At 39.2% G+C, this 21816-nt stretch overlaps 1 protein-coding gene across 3 annotated transcripts in view; it reads left to right on the top strand.

Moving 5' to 3' along the window:
* SYT1 (synaptotagmin 1) overlaps positions 1-21816 on the top strand; it is a 348414-nt gene that overhangs the window by 240777 nt on the left and 85821 nt on the right. For all 3 annotated transcript variants that reach the window (XM_069858107.1, XM_069858125.1, XM_069858116.1), the window contains exon 4: positions 10684-10868. In XM_069858107.1, the coding sequence (XP_069714208.1) occupies positions 10684-10868 (185 nt within the window). The remainder of the gene's footprint in view (positions 1-10683; positions 10869-21816) is intronic.

Raw genomic sequence — 21816 nt, forward strand, 5'->3', positions numbered from 1 at the left:
GAAATGTGATTGCAGCCCTGATAGTTTCTTGCAGAATAAAGGAGATTGAAATACTGGGCAAGGGCACAACCCATATTTAGATTCTTTGCTTCAGCCTTTTAAAATAAAACTGAATTCTTAAAAAGAGAAAGGTCAAGGCCTAATAAAAGTATTAGGAGGTGAAACAACATTTTGTCCAATGGACTTGTGTTGTATACAGTCAGCGAATAATAAAATTTCTTTTTTCTGTGTTAGCAGCATAAGTGTCTACTAACATACAGATTCCACGAAACTTTGTCTTTAGAATATCTTCTAATACACTTGCTCATATTGAAAGCTGTGCATTGGTGGAACAAAATGGACAGCTGTAAAAGCTGTTTTGCATGTTGGTGCCAGTAGTGCTTTCTTGAGAAGTTCGGCATGGCAAGGGGGGAGCAAGGGGAGTTATCTTTTGTGGTGTTGGTTGAGGCGGAGGTCAAGCTGATTTAAATAATCTGATCAACACCTCCATTTAATACAGAGGTCATGAAAACATTTTAGTTTGAATGCCTGGGGCAAGCCTGGGACTATTCAGTCCTTCAGAGGCAGTCTGGCAGACTACACATTGAAGAACAGCTCGCCTAGTTACCTTGGTCTGCCAAGCCTGTATCACATACCAATGCAGCAGAAGCTGCACCGTTATGTCCCCAATCCTACAACCCAGTATTACTCATATAATGTTCTCAAAACACCTGCAGCACAGATGGTTTACTCTCTGCCCTTTCCAGAGCTGAGCAGAGTGCCACATCAAGGACACAAGTGCCTGCCAGGAATGCTCTCTCCCATAACTCTGTATGACTGAATCAATACACAATTTGAGTTCCGTTGGAAAAATTCATACATCCAGCCAAAACCAGCCTCATTTAGTCCCACTGAGGTCTGCAGAGCCAGCCAGGGGTGGAATAACACTGTCTCAACTCTGCTGCACCCTGCAACATGCTATGAGCCATTGCCTATGTATTGCGCACCCGATCAGGCATTGCTGGCCGTGCACCAAGACCAGGATTACCTAGCAGTCGTAGCATCCAGTTGCATCCAGATTTGACGGAACACTGGACAAACAAAGTGTGTCTTATTGACAATCTCTGTGAACATGCATGTGGCTCGTGCTGATTGTGCCTGCCAACAAATGCACATAAGTATTACAGGGCCATTCTTGGTGTTACAGAAACTCTAGAAAAAAAGGTGCTGGACCATTAGGGATGTTTTCAGGAACAGGGAATTTCATCTTACACCGAGGGTTTAGCATGAAACCATTTTACCATGCAACCATTTATGCAAAAAATAGACAAGATTGTGTGACCTGAAGAATTACTGCATGTATTACATTTTTATTTGGAACATTCCTATTAAAAGTTGTCACCTGGAACACGATAGTGAGCCATGATTGGAATCTGGTTTGTCTGGGGCTAACTGCTAGTGCCTCAATAATGCAGTCAGGCACTCCTTTTGGAGAGTCACATCCAAAGAGAGTCTCTTGGGTTTCTGTGTCCTTTGTTTCAGGGACCAGCGTTGGCCATAAGCTTGGCCACTGATGAGATATGGAGGTACCAGGCTGTCTGACTGAGTTCCCTCCAGAAAGAGGGCATTCATGTCCTAGGAGGACAGGATCTTGTTGAGATGGTAGCAGGGGTGTTTGGCAAGAATTGTGCAGATAGGAGTGTTAGGTGATGTGCTTGGACAGACTGGATCTGGTAGTGTACAAGCCTGGTGCATTCTCGTAGGCTGATCGCTGGACAAGGGCACAGCTCTTGTGAGAAGTCAGTTAGATCAAGATGGGCACATACCCACCACACAGGCTTGGGACCTTACACTACAAAGCCTCTCAGGCAAGATTGTCTTTTTATTTCACTTGTGCAACATCTAATCTGGTGAGGCATTTCTTCTCAGTCAGTGCCTCTAGGCACTACCCACACACAAATGAGTGTCTATTAATAATGATAATATTTAATGAAAGAATCATGTTGAAAGTTATATCTGTACATTTTAAATAACAGATCAAGAAATGCAGATATTCAGTTGAATTCACTGCATATATACTGTTGCCCAACAAAAGAAATATGCTTTTAGAGATATGTTTCTATCTCAAAAAGAAATATGGCTTCTCATATGAGCAACTACTGCCTGCATACTGCAATTTGCCTAACATACAGTAAATATTTAAAAACAGATCTTTAATCCTCGCTGAAAGAATGAGATTGGTTTTGGTTTGCTGCTTGATTGTTTTTATAATTGATTTATTACTCGTACAACTACGCAATTATTTTTTTTTAAATCATTCTGGACATTGGACATAAGTAAAAGTTCCCAAACCTATTAGAAATTAGCCTTTCTTACTGCTTACCGTACCTAAGTATGCAAATGTTTTCCTGTTGAAGCAATTTAAAAAAAAAGAAAAACACCAACAAAGGCCTTTATATCTGCAAGTATTAATCAGTTTTAAAAATTAACTGTTCCCACGGTTCTTAACTGCAGAATACAACAGTTTCTTTAATAAGTGGATGGCAGATACGATGTGTGTATATATATATATATGTTACATTCTATGCTGTAGATTAGGCTTTGTAACCTATCTTTATCTTACCTATCGGGGGGCGGGGGGGGGGACACACAATTTTATCCCAGGCCTCTTCAAGAACTGGACAAAAGTAGATACCTGAACATGCTTAGTAGCTATCCATAGTCAGTAATGTGGCTCTACCAGCCTGTGTAATGGATAGGGACAAAAGATGAAGTCCTACGGGAAATGGTGTCATACCTTTTTTCAGCAGAATGGGTTTGATTATTTACAAGTTAGAAATACTGTACATTTTGACATTTGGTTTTATTTCACATGGAGAGACAGTAGATTTCACTGTGGATTTCACCAAAATTTTTAGTAAGATTACAAGTGAGAATCTGAACTGACAACCAGGCTGAGGAACAGGAGAATTGTTTCAGTGGGTAAGTTCATCAGTTTTGTATGTATAAGAAGTAAATTCTATTTAGTGTGTGCTAACCCTTACTTCAATGCTTTGTCTGAGTGTATGGATTCTGGATATAATCTTGCTGACTGGATAATGAAATGGCAGGGGAAAAAAAAAATCTTTTTGAAGTCTTAAATAAGAAGTGAAAAAATATTAACAAAGTAGTATGTCATGACAAATGAAACTTAAGTCTCTTTGTTTATTTTAGAGCTCTGTGGTGATAAACAAAATTGATTTTTTAAGGTTCCAAACACTTTGCAAGCCTGGAACATTTTCAGAGCATGGCATGTCATTATCCTCTCCATGGGGCAGTAATTACCCTGCTGACAGTAACGGTTCCACACCAGGGTGGGAAGCGCACAGTTTCAGTCCTTCTTTTCAGCAGCATCACTGTTTGTATGAAACAGCCATGCAGTAAATCTGGAAGTGGTCCCCCCTGACTTTCTGCTTGGGAAGAAGCAGAGTTGAAGGAAGTGCCCTAGGGGCTGAGCGAGGCTTCTGGCTCTGCAGTAGCTGAGGTGCCAGTGAGATATGCCAGAAATATTGCAACCTTGAGGGGCCTGGCACTGAGACCTGGGGCATCTCTGATGTATGCTTGTCTCTGGTATCACATGGGGCACTTGATTCTAGTGATTTAGTGTGCTGGAAGGGTTCCTTCTGGTTTTGAGCTTCTGTTGCTTCTATAGCAGAGGGAGCCATGCAGCATGTGCACGCCCCAGTATTTCCTCTGGTGGGATGCGATGTCACTGCCCCCCAGGCTGCTGTCTGGTGCACTTGCTTGCAATATGCAAGCTCCCTACACGTGGTGGGGTGCATGCCTAGGACCTGCAGTTTCCATGAACCTCACTGATGGCAAAGACAGAACAAGAACTTGTAATCCTTGCAACCTGCTTGCAGGAAATGAAGCCCCTGTTGTTGCCTGTGCACCGCACCAGTCAGTAATGTACACCAGTGTTCCCACGGTGTCTTCTAGATGCTAACCAAAGTAATTTTATTCTGTGGGTATTAATGTCTGCATCTCATCAGTTCAGATTTCATTACCTACCTCCTTTATAAGACATTTTGTGATCTACTGATGAAAATGCTTTATATGAGACGTTTTTATTTGAGACCTTCTAAATGAATATTAAATCTCACTAAGGAATAAAACTGCTTATTACTTTCAGTGGGAACTTAGTGTATTACTCCAATGGTTGTTAATGCTTCTAATAGTAGCTGTTCCCTTTTAAACCTTAGGCCATCTTGTAATAGCATCCTGTGTTAAGTTTGTATGTGTTAACAGACCCTTGGCTTACAGACAGATATAGTTCCTGGACGTTTGTCTTATCAGCCATCACACAGCAATTCCTTTTTATAAAGGACTTTACCACTGCATACTATTTTACTAATAAATCTGCCGAATTGGTTTGTTCTTCCTTGGCAATGGAGTTTTTACATAGTTTTGGAACTTGTAACATTCAACATATACTATGCCCAAGACAGCAGCCCCAGCCAGCAGTGACACAGGTGGCAGAGGGAAGTTTTGTGTTAAGTCTCTTTTTCTCATACTCTGTTTCATATTGATTTGAAGGGCAACACTCAGGTTAACAGAGTAGCTCATTTCATTTTAGTATTTGTACAGATGAAACCTGACATTTAAGCTTGAAGGCCTTTGTGCTCTCTCTGAGGTAGTTCCTTCAAGAAGGAGACATCTCAGCAACTCCTCCTCGCTCTGGCTGCCTCACCATCCCGTCTCACCTGGAAGCTCTCTTGCCTTGCTTTCTCCCTCATGTGTCTCAAGAGACAAGGAGCAGAGGAGGTGATGAGACTCAGCAGTGAGGAGCTGAGGGAGAGAGGGAGCAAAACACATTGGAAAGGAGGCAGATGATAGCAACAGAGACAGAAATAGTTCTGCTTTGCAGAGAGAAGATATTTTGTTGGCTAAATGTGTTTTACCATGACGGAGAACCTAGCACATGGCATAGAAGTTGAGTTAATCCCAGCAATAATAATCATAAGTTACTTGCAATTTCCAATAGTAGGTGTGTGTTCACCTTCAGGTGAATATTTCAGTCATTTTATGCATTTTGACTTACAGCTTTGGGAGCATCAGTAGGCACATCAAATTCCCAAGCAGCCCAATCACCTTGGCTAAGTTTGTAGCCATATTTGGATTACTGCCGAATTCTATATCAGTTTATTTGTAAAGACTGGAATGGTCAGTCATACAAAGTTTGCAGAATTTTCCATTGTAATGTCTAACAAAGAAGCTATAGGCAGTATATTCAATGAGTGAAGCCTGTCTGGTCAGTGCACTTTCACAGACTGCTTTGCATGCGGGAAACTTTTGCTGTCAAAACACACATCCCTTAGCTCAGTTAAAGCTTCAGTAGCTTCCATAAGCTATTCAGAGATAATCTTATGCAACTGCACAGAGAAGGGGGGGATATGTCAACATGAGAGCATTCATTAAGATATCATGTGATGGGTCAAAGGTGGCATCATTAACTTGAACCACACAAAAAATCTTTAGTAAATATAAGAAAGTGAAAATAATGTTTTGCAAACATACTATTAAAGCATACATAAGAGTGTTTAGGGTGGAAATGTAGCTGTATAAGCCTGAAGGCTAGTATTTAAATCATTGGTATTTGTAAGTATGTATTTTCAGTTTTTATCTTCCTGGCTTACAAGTCATTTTGCCACTTTGCATTTGCTTTTCTTTGCATTGATCACCTTTGTACTCCTTCTTCTGTGAATAGTGGTCTATTACCTGGGTCTTGCTCACAGTACATTTTGATTTTCTTTAAGTAACTTCTAATGAAATTCAAATTGATTCCCAGAACATGGTCCCATGGGAATTTCTATACAGAAAGTCTGAATATGGCTATATATGGGATTTACTTCCTGATTAGAAGCTGTAAGTGCAAAAAGCCAAGATAAAACTATGGCTCAGAAAATGCAAACTACTTGTGTTCTCATACTCAGGCTACTAGAGGTTTAGGTTAATGCGATGTGCTTCACATACAACTATTTGGCAGTTGCAGCTTCCTGTTCACTACCATGTCCCCTCCGAAGCGTAGATGATTAACATTTATCAATTCAAACATGCCATGGGCCTCCTTTGCCGACTAACGTGGAAGCTGCCGTTATCTGATAGTCCTTCGCTGTCACAGTTTATATGGGGCTGCTTAAGTTCTTAATTGGGAGATATCAGTGGACAACATTTTTGGTATGGAAGTCTTGACTTTTTAATTCAGCTCCTCTCTTCAGTTCTTCCTTGACCTTCCCTCTCACTAGCTTCTAAGCTAACAAAGTTTCCTCTGACATTGCACACAGAATGGGAAGGAAATTATTAGGATGATGAAGGATTTTATTCTCTTTTACAGACAGTAGCACTTTGATGCTGCTACATGTTTTGTGACTTGCCTGTTACTGTCTTTCCTCTGGAGGCAAATGTCCTCCAAGGCATTTGATAATTTTAGATGGTCTAACAGGAATGTCAGTTTTAGACCTAAGGCTTGTACCTCTTCAAGCATTTTGTGTAAGGATAAGTAAGGATATCTTTATATAAAGGGCATAATTTGTAGCTCTTAAATTGAACAACTCAGTAATGCACCCTTCTCTTTGAATTTAGCATATGCAGTGGAACAAGATTTAATGACAGGTTGAGACACAAGCTGTATTTAGTGCAGTACAGTAGAAGCAGATTGGTGGAGTGAAGCAGTTGGTCCTGAGGACTCAGCCTCACACTGAAAACTTTGTGGGGATAATGCTTCTGTTTAGGTTTGTTTCTGTGGGCCAAGTGCCTTTGGCAGTTGCAGCACCATTAGGTGATCTCTGAGAGTGTGTATTCCCATTCAGTCCATTGTGCCCTCCCAAACTGCTGCTTAATGTGAATCCAATCATTGTATACACATATTGTCTAGACATATGCCTCATAAATGCCCTCCTAAGGCCAAACTAAAATCTTAGTGTTAAGTGCAGTACAACTGCTGTGTTTGTGAAATGCTACAAATTCATCAAATCACCCACAACTTGCACACCATCCTGGCTGCTGCTATTTGTAGAAGGAGACAGAGAGAGATGAGAGACCCCACAATTCTTTTATCTGCATTCATGTCTGACTGATGGTCAGTATGAAGGAAGGATGCAAAATCAGTACCTAAAATGCCTTGATTATCAAAACAATCCTAGAGCTTACTGATTTTAGTGTCTTGCTATTGCTCAGGAGTAAACCATGCATTTCATTTTCTCTGCACTCTCCTTTTACAGATAGGCTTTGTTCCTGCGTTTCTGAGTAAAGTCCTAGAGCATACCCTGTTTAGATTGGATCAATAAGACTAATTCAAGACCTTATTTACTAACTAAGCTACTCAGCAAATCCCCTCCCATAGATTTGTCTTTAAGAGCCTTTTAGAGTCAGCAAATCACATAGCGATTCATGAGAGCTTCTTCAAAATAAGTATGTTGTATTTGCCCACAGGAGCAGAACAAAGAAATACCAGAAAGTTGACACACATATTAATTATCCTTAAACCAATACCTTTTCCTTGATCGCGTAGCTAAATATTGCTTGTTTCAAAGCACCCCCTTGTGCAGGCACTGGGTAAGACAAGTTGTACAAGAAGCTTCTGGCTTACTGACACCTTGATCACTTGGTCAGCATCTGTATTTTTCTTGTCACCCACACTCACGTGCCACAGAGGTCTTTTGTGCAATGAATCATGTAAGAAGACCTCTTGAGGCTTCAAACCTTGCCACTAAACCTGATTAAACTGCTTCTGTATAGGTGGAGGTTAACTTCAAACTGATTCCCTTTGTTGTCCATTTAAAGACTAGAAAAATGAAATAATGTTAAAATGTGAGGAAAGTCCAACTGGAATTAGCCAATATCAATCTCCAGAGGTAGCCACTGTACAAAACCAACAAAGTTCATACATAGTCTGTAAGGTTTTTTATAGCTATTATTTACAGTTGGCAAAAAGGCTGAAAAATTAAAGACTGTAGACTTGAGTATTCCAAAGTGACCAGTGACTTTGATCACTTCATTCTAGTTGTCCACCTTGAGATGACTTAATAGAAAACAGATTTTTAGAAACTTATCTTCTTCTGGAATTTGGCTGCTTGGGCAGTGCCATAAATTGGGGAGCAAAAGTAGGAAAACCCTGAAAGACTTAAGTAGTTTTGGAAAAGTGTGTCTGTATTGTGTAAAGTTATTAACACTTAAAAGTATTGTTGTCTACTGTGTATTTCACTTGTCTTAAATCTAACATGTACATCCACTGCTGGCAGTATTTGATTGGGCAATCTCTGTCACTGGTAATGTTTGGATGAGCAACTTCCTTGACAGAGTTAGTACACTTTTATTGGGGGGGGGGGGCGGAAAAAATTGCTTTTTTGCTTTTTCAGACTTCAATATTGAGGGGGTTTTGCAAATGTCTAGATTTTGGGTTACCCTCATTTTTTTCCCTTTATCGTTTATGGTTTCTTTAATAAAAAAAGGAAGCATGTTTTCTTTGAAGAGATAAATAAGGAATTCTGCATAATTCTTGGTGTCTCAAATATTAATTTGATGATCATTTAATTGCATCACAAGAACTACTGGGTGGAATCAAATTACAAACAGATGGGAGCAGGCAATGCATTATATAAAAGAAGCTGAGGTATCTGCAAGTGTTTCAAATGCTCCCCAAGGCACCCCACATTGTTCATGCTCCAGAGAACTGAGGCGGCAGTGCCAGAATACCACTTCATACAACAGTTTGAGCACAAAGACACCTGACTTCATTAGCTACACAAGCTTTTTTATCAGTAGGAAGCATGCGTATATATCCAGTAACACCCACATGCCCTGTCTCCTCAGTTCCTTGGTTCTCCCAGCTTGCCTGCATTTGATGTGTCCCTTCTCTCTTTCTTCCCATGGTGCCATTCTGCTGGCAGAACCCCATCCCATATTTTTGGTGTTCCCCATATTCCCTGGCATCATGCTTCAAGCACTGCTGACAGGACAACAAAACAAATAGTTGATGAATTTGAGCACAGCATTAATTTCACATTCCCATAACTCCTATAGATTTGTTCAGATATACAGTGTTATAAAAATACCATTTCAGGTGTGAATTGTCTAACAATCAAAAATTTGTAGGAGAGTCAGTTGTGCTACAAACTGTTACCACACCAGATTTGAGAACAAAATGAAGTCATTAATGCCTGAAATACAGATTTTAAGTTGTCGTAAGTGCAGCTCTAATGCAACTTTAACTGCAGAATTGCTGGTGCTGACTCCATAAAATATATCCCATAAACAGCTGTTAATCTGTTCACTGTTTGTCTTTTAACATTCATTTGTTTAGTAATCAGTTCTCATTTGTTCTACATATGGTACAGCTTCCGTTTTATAGCAGCTGCATTTAATGAACATTTGAAGGCACAGAAGTATTACAGAAATTATTGTTTAACTAATCTCCTGCATTATTTTTGTATCTGTCACCAAGGGCATTTGAATAAATGTTAGGAATATGGTCATTAAATTTAGAATAAGAAAGATATAAGTACTTTGTCCTCTTCCAGAACTGGTAATTTGAAGTGGAAGTTCCTGTGACCATGCTTCACCCTCTGCCTAGCTCCTTTAAGCAATTAATTTTCTCTATTTATACTCTCCATTCCCTTCTGTGATTCAGTGACGTCAACATGTCAAATTTGATTCACTCTTCAGTTTTGCTCTGTATCATATTAGAGACCTTTAGGTAATATGCTGAGAGAATATCTTGCAGACTGGATAGACTGAGTGCATTTCAAGACTTTTAGAAAATGACAGTTTATAGGATTTAAAGTTTTGTCAGGTGTTCTGGGTACATGTGGGTATCATTGCTCATTAAAGTTAATTTGTATGAAGGTAATTCCCTTCTGGAGTAGTTGTGTTTAAGTGCCATCTTAATTCCTTTTATCCAAAAGTACTGGTCTTTAACAAGATCATTTTATCATCATAAATGTTCTCTGTTATTTATTCATGCTTTAGCCCGGTCCAGTATCCTGGGCTGAACAAATAAATGGAACATACGCTCTTCTTTATAGGAAAGTGTAGGTGAGAATACAGCTATGTAATGAAATTTTGCTGGCGTTAGGGCACGATCAATAGGACAAATGCTCTTAGACTGAGCGGGCTGGTCGGTCTTTACTGGTGACCTTAACCTGCATCTGTCATGAGGAGTGTGCGCGTCTGTCAAATGCAGCAGTGGGCAGAGGAAAAGAGCTGTTCTTTAAAACTGACTGCTTGGATCAGATGCTGTTCCGGAAAAGGGAGATTCCCCTTCGGTTCCATGCGATTTGGCCACGATGCCAGGTGGGTTGGGGAGATGATTAAAGAAGGAAGTGATTTCCTAAATGTGCCGAGCACTTTGCAGATTTGCACAGTGTAAATACTTTGGACATACTGTTTTCAGATGGTTTATTAATCAAAATAGTTGCAAGAGAGTTTGCTATGTGTTTCCAAGCATGTAAATAGGTATGTGTGTTAAACTGATGTTGTGTATGCACATGCTTAGTTGGGAGAAATACACAGTCGATGACGAAGATACTTTAGAAAGGATTTCAGGTATTTCTGCAGGACATTTTCATTTAAAAAGGCTTAACTGTGAGAGAAGTATGCTTGTTTCCAAATTTAACCCTACTAACAGCTTACCACTTTCTTTTGTGTGTGTTTCTTTTTCTCTTCCAGTGCCACCATGGGCCTTAATAGCCATAGCCATAGTTGCGGTCCTATTAATCCTTACCTGCTGCTTTTGTCTCTGTAAGAAATGCTTGTTCAAAAAGAAGAACAAGAAGAAGGGAAAGGAGAAGGGAGGGAAGAATGCTATTAACATGAAAGATGTTAAAGATTTAGGGAAAACCATGAAAGACCAGGTAAAGTACCTCTCCTTTTCTTGAACTCTTGAGTTGCATTTAAAGGGTTGGGGCTTTTTATATAGAAAGTGTCTATAAAAAGTTCTGCTTGTTGCCCCAGTAGTGGCTCTGTGAAGAGGGGACTGATTTGCAATATCTTCTTGGTAGTATCAAATTTCCCTGAGCAGATATATAATGACTCATCTGGAAGGGGCAAATTCATTGGGAGTGTCTTGGTTGTCCCAAAATGAAGCAAATGTGAGCTGTTTTCATTGTCCATTTTCAAAACTTTGACCAGGACCTAGTACAGTGTTGCCATATCTTTCTAGCAGTATTTCTGAGCTTACATGATAAACAAAAGCAGATCTGAACTCTAAATCTCTTTTTACACAAAAGCCAAAGTTCAGCTGATAAAGGAACAACAGTAAAGAACTAAAAATGAGAAGCATAGAAACAAGTGAAAACAATCAAAAAGGAAGAGCATGGGTGCATTCAGCACAATAATGTTGGGAGAATTCATTTTATACTAGAGAGGAGGAGATTAAAGATAATAAGCCATACTTGTATGTTTAAGTCAACTGAGTAACTTGGAGGAAAATATTAGCATAATGCCCTTTGAGCAGCATCATTTTCATAAGGGAATAAAAAATTCGGAACTGCTTCTTGCAAGAGAAGCAGAAGGTTGCAGGACGTAATCCTCAGGGCCACAGGCTTAACTAATGTGTTCCTGAAAGAAAATAAAGCTTTTTTCAACAGGGTTTTAATATTGTCCTTCCTGGAGCAAACTATTGATAATAAGCAAAAGAATGGGGAAATAAATGTGAAGCACCCATGTGTTCTCACTGTGTTGCCAGAATTCCTAAGCTAAGAAGACAAAGTACTGAAGAGATTTAAAGAACTGCTTTGCAAAAGCTCCTCAGTAGGAGACAATAACTGTAAAGAAATTGCTTGTCAAATCTGTGCAACTTGTAAGGTTGAGCCAGAGCAGTCCAGGAGCACTTAACCAGCCAAAAAGAGAGGATAAAAGCATGGTCAGGAAGGAGCAATTCCTTCCACAAGTTGGGATATAGTGTATGAAAAAGTTGGGCTAAAGAAAAGTTGATTAGAAGTACAAGCCAAAAGTGGGAACTAGAGGACTAGGGCCAGGTTATCAGGAACAAGATCCAAGAAAAGAAGCCTAGAGCACGGTAGTTAAAAAGCCCCATGGAGCAGTCAGAACTAGTGGTGAGATGCCACTGTTCAGTGATGGAACAGCCACCACTGTGATTCATTAGCCAGTCTTAAGAGTCCTGGAACAGATTAGCATGCCTCTCCAGGCACATAATAAATGATAGAGGAAGAGGAAAATCAAGAGAGTGCATGAAGAAGCCTTACAAGTCTGATGACTGCAACTGGATCACTTGAGTGGAGTCTAAAAGTAGCTCAGAGAAGGGGAAGAAAATAATGAATAAGCTTCTAAGGTACAGAGCTATCAGAGCCATTTCAGGTTTCCATTATCAGACAACAGGACAGTTTTCCTTCTTGTTCAGCAGACAATATGGAAAGAAAATAACTGAAGATCCAGTTGTTTTGTTCCTGTTCATGCTACTCAATTGCATTAGCCACTATTAAAACGTTGATTCATTAGAGAGCAGTTAACTGTTCTAGTCTATATACTGCACCAATTAAATAAGCCTTGGCAAAATTAATTCCTTTGAAACTGTATGCATCAACATTTTATATTGACGGTTGTAGACACAGTCATCATCTGAGAGATGAAGGAAAAATTGAGGCTTGATCTAACACAATCTGTTTTGATTCTCAGAGCATAAGTACACATTGCATGGTTACAGCTAATGAAGTTCACACCAGTTGCCCATCCTAGGTGTACTCATGCATCTACATGCTGGTAGGCAATAGAAAGCATATTTCTCTACAGCCTTCCCAGACTGTTTTATCACAACTAGGAGAGCCTTGCACAGGCACAAAGAGCAAACAGCTGAAGAATATTGCATCTATATTGCAAGTGAAGCACTTTAGACAGTGCCCTGGTATGCAGCTTCAGCCTTGGTTCCACCTAGAGAGATGTTTCATGTGCCACACTGGTGTACTGGAGCGCATGACACAGACATAAGACAAATTCACACCTGAAAACAGTCTTGTCAGTACACAAAATCGCTAACGTAGATGTAGCTACTCCAGGGTTAGGAAGTTTAGTGAGACTGAGCTCAAAACCAACAGAGCAGAAATTTTGACTTCTCCCTTGAAAAAATATTATGCTGATTTTGTTTTCTCTGTAGTTGAATGTGAAACAAACTCCTTTTCTTTAATCGCTTTGATGTAGCATTTGTAGATTGCCTGTATTTGATTTATAGACTTTGTTCTGAGCTATTAAGTAATTGTGAGATACTTCCCCTGCAACAGTGCATGGAAAATCAGATCATCAATTGTTGGATTACCCTGTGCTACTGTTAGCGAACTTTTTCCCATTGAACCAAGAAGAACTGAAGAACTGTTTGATTATGCTTGTAGAAAAATTCTTGAGATGTTTGCTATGTTCTACCAATGATAACAAATCTAATATTTTGTTGTATAATAAATAATGTGCAATTTATTGATTGATATTTATGTGGAATTTGTTCCATATCGTGTAAGGCCATTATTGTATTTACAGTATATTATTATTGTTTTTAATTAGATTCATTAGGACCTGGATAAATGACCGTGAATTCTTGGAAAATAAATATTTTAAATGTAAAATTACATTATGTAATTAATATTGGGTTTCATTTCTATCTTTTTCACAGGAAAATTTGACAAAAAGCTGAATTGTGTCTCTTGTCTACAGAAAGCTCAAACTTTGAAATGTTGCACAGATAGGCATTTGGAGATGATTCAAAGTATTCTGTATAGTTATTTAAATATGCTTTTGCCCAAATATTTTGATATTTAACCAATACATTTTGTTTTGCACACTTAAATCTAGGCAGGGTAGATTTGCAGTTGATATAAATGTCAGAGCTTTAATAAGTGGATGCATCACCAACTCTCCAGCCAAGCTTCCTCTTCACTCTCTGGGATTTCAAAAACAAGCTACTCAAATTAGCCCCTGAAATTCAGACTTAGCAGTCTGATAGTGTACTGTTTTAAGTCCTTGGCATTCGATATCTTTTACCAACTTAATTCCTACTTTCTGAAATTTTAGCTGTGTTTTCTTTTTTTTCCCGGTATGACTGAATGTGTATTCTAACAGTTTAATCTTGAATGATCAGTACGCATTTTAATATATCTAGATGAACTCAATGTAATGAAGGCTAAATGTAGAGTATTTCAGTTAAAAGAACTGAACCACTTCAGAGGCTCTGGCATAAAATGGAAAGGGATAAAAACAAGAATGCCTTTTAGCTCTTTAAAGCAGCAAATTTTAATCTTAAAAAAAGTAATTGAAGATCAAGATGTAAAATTATTGCCATTATAAAGGGCAGTCTAAAGATCTAATATATTGTCAAAAAAATGAAAAAGCTTAGTTCAGTAATTGTTAGGCCTGAACCTGCAAGTGCTAATTACCTTCTGCCTTCTACTGAGGCTGCTTAATCGCAGTTGATAGGCACTTGGCATCTTGCAAGGTCCTAGTTCCCTAGACACACAAAACTAGTGTAGCATTTGGCAAATTGAAAGTATCAGCTTCTGGAAATGCAATTTCCATCGTAGTCTGGCTTTGTCAAAGAGGACTTTGAGCTACACATACTCATGCTGACCTGCACATCCATGCCAAATCATTATAGAGCCATATAGCCTGACATAGTTAAAGATCCTTTTGACATACTCAGTCAGCTCAACAGTCACACAATAGCTAGATATTACAGAAAGTGGAATAATTTTCTTGTCTCTGCTAGAATATTTGTGCATCAAAATGTCCACTTTCCTGAACACAACTTCAAATGAGAAACTGTTAATGAAATAATATAGATTGTGAGCAAATGTAGTTGAAGTAAATTGGGAGATAAATTGCAAATAAGATTAGGTTTTCAGTCTCAAAACCCATTTCCATTGCAGGCAATGCTTACATTTTCAAGTCGAGTGTACAACTTCACCAATGGCCAATGAGATAATTAGGTTCCTTCTAGAGTAGGCAAATTGTTAATGAATGTACTGCTGCAAAAAGGTCATTTCTCCATGGTTTTTACTAATGTTTGTGTGTGGATGTTTTAATTTTTATTTCTTCCTTCTATGTCCTCCTTGTCTGTGTTGTGTCTCATGACTGTTCTGGATTGTCACTTGCGGTAGGTTTATTTTGCTATTTGGACGCACCTAGTCTAAAGCTCTGATACATATAGTCTTTTGACAGCTGTGGCTCCTCAGCTGAGATTTATATGTAGTAGCTTTGGTACACACACCAAAAGGCTGAACTAAATTGATTGGGTATTTTTTTGGTTGGGTATATACATGGAGGGAGTCTAAAAGAGGGTGAAAAAAAGAGGTTGTCATTCTTTCTGTAGTTAAAATACTAAGTCAAACTGTACTAGAAAGCTCAAGTTTAAAATTGAAAGGCATATTAAAATAACTTGCTAATTTTATTTCTTTTTTTGTATAAATGTCACCATATCAAAAGTAGATAAAAGCAGCATGTATTTTTAATGTCTTAGTTTCTAAGTGTTGCTAAAACGATTGGTTCTTCATGAAATTTGCTGTAGGGTCTTGCATCATCTTAATACAGTGCCCACACTCTAAGTTCTTGATGTTCCATACCAAACTCTTTTAAGTGATCTTACTCCAGACTTCTGTTGGTGCAAGTGACTGAAACTAGCACCAGTGTTTTTGTGAGATCTTCCCATCACAGAATCACAGAACAACCAGGTTGGAAGAGACCCACCGGATCATCGAGTCCAACCGTTCCTATCAAACACTAAAGCATATCCCTCAGCACCTCATCCACCCATGCCTTAAACACCTCCAGGGAAGGTGACTCAACCACCTCCCTGGGCAGCCTGTTCCAGTGCCCAATGACCCTTTCTGTAAAGAATTTTTTCCTAACGTCTAGCCTAAACCTCCCCTGGCGGAGCTTGAGGCCATTTCCCCTTGTCCTGTCCCCTGTCACTTGGAAGAAGAGGCCAGCACCCTCCTCTCTACAACATCCTTTCAGGTAGTTGTAGAGAGCAATGATGTCACCCCTCAGCCTCCTCTTCTCCAGGCTAAACAACCCCCACATCACAGTTGCATCTTCAGAACTTTCCAGTCTCTGCCATGCTCCTGGTGGCTCCCACTAGTTTTTCTTTAGGAAAACAAAACAAGCTCCTGGACACCCAGGTCCAGAGACACTGTAATAGCTGCTGATTTATTTGGCCTGAATTTGATGCACTGGTACAATGAAAATCTTGCTTAAGCTCAGCCTATGGTCTGAGGGAAGGAATCCTTCCAGTCATGAACAGAGACACTTAAAAATTACTAGAATTTAGCCCTATTGCTTGGAGAATAATTGTTGTGGTGGTCTGAACATTTTATTAGGTCACAAAGCATTAGTGGAGAAAGATATTTAATAGCTCAGTCATTTCTCATTGCATCAGGCTAAAACACTGTCACCAGTGAAAGATTTTTGGCTTACAGTGAATGCAACTGTTAGGTGAAATAAGAGATTTGGAATCAAGTATATGTATTATGACCTGAAGTATGAGGACCTTGGCTCTGCTGCTGATTTACTGTGGCCTTCAGTCAGCCATCTGACTTGTTTGTATGTTTATTTTTCTTTTACATAGGCCTTCCTTTTACATCGCAGTTATGTACCAACTTAGTCACAATATTCTGATTAATGTTCAGGCGTTAATAGCAGTGAAACATGGGGCCTTTATAAAGTAATGTGAAATGGAGAGCTGCAACATATCATGGTTTTCTTAGGCTGTTTCACCATATGGTTTTAACTGTTGAACAGTAAACACTCTTACTTTCATAGAGAAAAAATGCTGAAGGAACAAGCATTTTTATTTTAGGTACTTTGAAATATTTCAAAGTCGTGTGTTGACCTGGTAGCGTGAAGATGATAGCCAAAATGAGGCCAATGAAATCCACACTGACATCCAGAAAGCCTGTATTTCACTTGAAGGAACCCAAGCCTTTATTGCCAGAAATAATCCAAGAGTATCTTTTTGAGTGACAGGAGCTCTGTTGCTGGCAGTGGTCTTTTCTTCTGTAGTGTTTACTCTTGTGCTTATTTGATTTCCCAGTTGAATGTCTAGAGAATAGTGAGTATATTTATTCCACGGTGTCACCTGTCTTGGTCTCAGCATGCCAATTCCCATCTTTTGGCATCTTCAGCCCATGGTGACATGGGTCAGAACCTATGGGGACAAGCCTTTCTTAGAAAACAAGCCAAATAAGCGTACTGTGGCAGTCAAAATAGATTGACTGAGCCCCATTTCTATATTAATTCATCCTCAGGTTTACCCAGTCATCCTGCTTTTTCACCTTCTGAGGAAGGTGAATTAGATTTATATTAGACTTCAGAACCCTGAAAATATGGACACAACAGATGTGAGTCACAGGACTGGGCTTATTTGCATTCCTCTCCTCTTCTCAGTTACTCTCAAGAAGGCACAGGAGCTTGTTTTGCATGCTTCCTGAGTTCCTTTTTCCTCCTTTTTTTATAAAGACCTTTTTCTGTAAAATAATTCACTTATTACTTCTATTGTAATCTATTTTACTGTTACGATGATATGAAGATATGGATCCTGTTAATTTTCTTACAGGCCTTGGTTTCTATACTGAAGGTCTTGCCACAGGAAGCTTCCATTGTCAAGGGCATTTCTTTCTTGCATTCTCTTTATTAACAGGCCAAATTTTGAATTCATTATTCAAGACCAGATTCTGCAGGTTCCTAATGAGTGGTGTCTAGGAAGTACGCAGTTATTCCCTAAATTAAGTGACACTCTTGAGACGTTTACCTGTATCCACTGATTATATGGAGAGCTAAGCTCTTATACTAAGTACCTGAAGTTAGTGGGTATGGAATAACCCACAACAGGAATAGCACTTCCTGTCAATGACGTATAAATTTCAAACCCCATTGTGGAAGTTTAATTGTTTACTTTTTTATTAATTATGATGAATAATTAACATGAATTGCAAAGTAACCTTCACGCATGAGACTATCAGATACTCGTTAAGTCCTATTCAGAGGACGGTCTTTGCCATCTCTGTCCCAAAGTGCACTTCCATCTGGCCCGCTGCCATTAGTTTGAGGAGGATGAAGAACAATTGATTGACCGTCACACACTGGCCAGGAAGCCTAAAGCTGCCACCTACTCACAACCTGCTACTTAGTACAACCAAGCAACTGCCATATGGGAAGTGGGGGCAGAACACGCTAGCGTACTTGGAAGAGTGCTTTGTTCTTTTTGTTCATGTGCCTGGGCCCTGTATTCAAAGCAAAGCCCTGGCCCACAGGGTGACCTTCCAAAATAGGACCCCAGCCTGAGATTGGCTGCATCTTTTTCAGTAACTAAACACTGGCTACAGGAAAAATAGGTTGATTTGGGGTCTTGACAGCTCCAAGTTGAATATATATGTTCATACTTTACATTGAACACCTCTAGTATTTGCTGTATTCTTCTATTGCACCAGAATAAATTGGTATTTTGGTACCCAAACAATTCAGCAAGCTCTTAAGCTGAACATCATGACCTCATGTCATAGAGCTCCTAAAGAAAGAAAGCCTTTTGAATAATCCAACAGACCATTTAAAACCTGGATAACAAGCAAGCAAGTAATGTCCAGGCATTGCATGCCGGACACAGCAGGGTCCTGCTCATTCTGTGCAGCAGTGTGGCCCACGCTGGTGAGTGAGGCAAACACTCCTAGAGCAGGAACGACAAAGTAGATTTCACAATGACCAAAGCCTGGCTCAGCCACTGGAAACACATGCACAACATGCTCTTTAAATTAATTCATGGAGAGAAAGCAGATGCTGAAAGAATGAGATGCTGCCTTTCCTTCCGAGGGACTCTGATAGAAAATGTGCTTCAATTGCAGACTTAGGTTTCCTGATAGGTAATTAGTCAGGATTTTTAAAGGCTTTTCTTTTCCCCTGGGATAAAAATTGGCCAGATCAGAATTATTGTGTTCTCGAACATGAAAGTAATTGAGAAGAGGTTCACCACCATTAGTGGAAACAGAGTCGTTCCTAGGTATGGAGGAAGCATTGCCTTTCTGGTAAATTTATTGTTGGATATGGCATAGAACATTCTTGCTACAAGACAATATTTTTTATTCCATTCAGCTCAGCAGGCGTTACACAAGTCTGAGGACTGGGCATCATTCACACATTAAAAACATATCCCCTTCACATTGTGAACAAAAGGAATGATTGATGGGGCAGGTGGAGATGGAACTCAGGACGGCAGCATGCTCTGTGCAGCAAATAGGCTGCAGTCAGTGTTGTTTTCCTTCCTAACATCTCCTTGCTTACTGGTAACTTGTTTCCTTGAAAGTGAGGCAATAGGCCGCTCCATGAATGGAAAGAATCCTAAAAACATCATTAATAAAAGTGTTTCTGTGCATATGACAGGGAAAGACACTTTGTTTGCAGTCTTAAATAGCTTGTGACATGAATTAGGCATTTAAAATGAGACATGATGATAACTGAGAGTGGAATCAAAGTACAAAATACACCTTCATGGGTCTCTGCACTCAGATATGGTTGTGTCCACTGCCTTGCTGTACAGGAGACAAAATACATTTGCTCCTACAGCAGCTTTGTTTTCCGAGTCTCATGTCAGTTTGCTTTCCTGGAGCTTCTTCACTTGTGGAATCTGGAGGCAACCAACAGATGAACTGTGCTAAATCCCTTGCAGACCCCCTTGAATTCTGCTCATATTTTTGGGAGGGATTAAATGAAAATGTACGTAAAGTTGTTTGAAACCCCAGAATCTATCTTGTGGTTTGTGGTGGATAGAAATGGGGCAAACCCAGTGACAGGGTGAAGGGCTTTTGGTGGAACTGAGCTTGAATCAAGGGATGTTCACAGTATCAGGAGGCAGCGTCACTGGAGAGAGGCTTTTGTCTGCTGGGAGAATGGGAGAAAGAGGAAGCCCAGGACATGTAAAAACTCTATGCAAGGTGTGAAGTTTGCAGAACTGCAATTACAAACAGTTTTGGTTTTACTTTCCTTTTTCTAATGCAAAAGATACAACTGAAAAAACAATTGAAAATCAAGCATTTTCCTTAACAAACCAGACAAAAAGAGACTGCAAAACCACTCTTACATTACAGAAGTGAAGAAAAAAACAGCAGATTGAACTGTGGATTCCAGATTGCTATCATGTAGCTTTGTGTGTTGTAGGAAGGACTACAGAGTACATAAGCTAGAAAACGGTTGACTAAACACAGCACGAAAAGGAAAATCCTAATGCCTTGTGTAAATTTATGCCTGCATCCTTGGTTAGAACTAGTTATAAAGCTTGTTCAAATGTGGATTACATGAGATGTTGCTTAAAAAAGCGTGTCGTCTTCCAGAAGACATATATTATATATTGTGTGGCTCTGTTAAGATCCCTGGCACAACATAACTTTTCTTACTTGTTGATTTCATTAGATGTTGATGTATCACCTTGTAATGGTTGTATTGGATTAATACTTTTTTTGTATATTCCTATACCTCCTTACATATAAGCCTGTGGGTTTTTTTCAGATACTTATAAACAATTAAGAGGATTATTCTGTGTTTCTGCTTATGTTACGCAGAAATTAAGAAACCACTTGAGTAAACTTCACAGTCATCACAAATTAGAAAAAATAAATCTGGCCTCCAGCACAATGTAATAATGTATTTCTCTGCTGCGTATTTAATAGAAAATGCACTTAAAATGTTACGGAATTGAAAGAAATATTAGGAAAGGAAAGACTTACATTCCTCTGTATCTAAATCCAGGCTTTCTGATCACAGTTGTGTCAGCTGAAGATGCTTGAGGAAAACGCTGGCTTATAATTAAAAATATTTTATTGTTTCTAAAACCAATAAAATATAGCTTCTTATTTTAATTGATTGTAGCAATACAACAGTAAGATCCAATATAGTGTGATATAGCGTGCTATAAATTGAGGGTTGCAGTACTATTCCATTAAATATCGATCTTTCAGAGAATCTCAATACAAAACGAAAATCCCTGCAGGGTGTTTCAAGTACTTTGAAGCAGTACAATTCTTCTTCCTCTTTGGAACTCAGCAGCTGCATTGAACAAGAGAAACTTCTGTGCTTCCTTTGACTCAGTTTCTTCTTGAAGCACTGGCCTCTAAATTTAAAGCAAATACTTCTGTTGATGGTAAAAACTATTATGTACAGACTGCTGTAGAGAGAATAATTTGTCATTTCTTCCCTCCCTCCATGCCATGACCTTGTCCAAATCTAAACACCATGTCCTTCTTAGTGTCTCTTAGTGCTTCTGTGTTTCGGAGTCAAGGTCAAGAATAATCATATAGCTCCTCAGCTGATGTGAGGAACATGCAATGTTTACTATCCCTCCTGGGAAATAGCTTTCACCTTCCAATAGGCATCTCATAACCTGTGGAGAAGAGTTTTCCAATGATTCAGTGTTTTCTGCCTGCATTTCAAAACTCCCTGGCAAGAGGGACATCAGCTTCCCATTATATGTTCCATAGTTACAGTAAGAACTTTTTTATGGTGAGTTACCCACAGCTCTGGCATCCCCAGATTGATCAGCTAGGCAGAAGAGCATATAATTTTTCTAGGAAGAGTATGGATGCATAGCTTGCCTTGATACAATAGTTAGAAATTCGTCATACCTGGAAATTAACATAGCAGGTTCTTTTTGCATTCTCTCTTTTTTCCCTGAGACGCAGCTATAGGATAATTCCTCTGAAACAAAATACAGGCCAAAAGTAGGTAGAACAGCAGAAACTACAGTACTTATCCCAGAAACAGTGATGTACTAGGGCCATTTATCACTTTTCTATCATGGAGTCCTCTGCTAGGGCAATACAA

The sequence above is a fragment of the Phaenicophaeus curvirostris genome, chromosome 1 (assembly GCF_032191515.1).
Source record: "Phaenicophaeus curvirostris isolate KB17595 chromosome 1, BPBGC_Pcur_1.0, whole genome shotgun sequence".
Classification (NCBI taxonomy): Eukaryota; Metazoa; Chordata; class Aves; order Cuculiformes; family Cuculidae; genus Phaenicophaeus; species Phaenicophaeus curvirostris.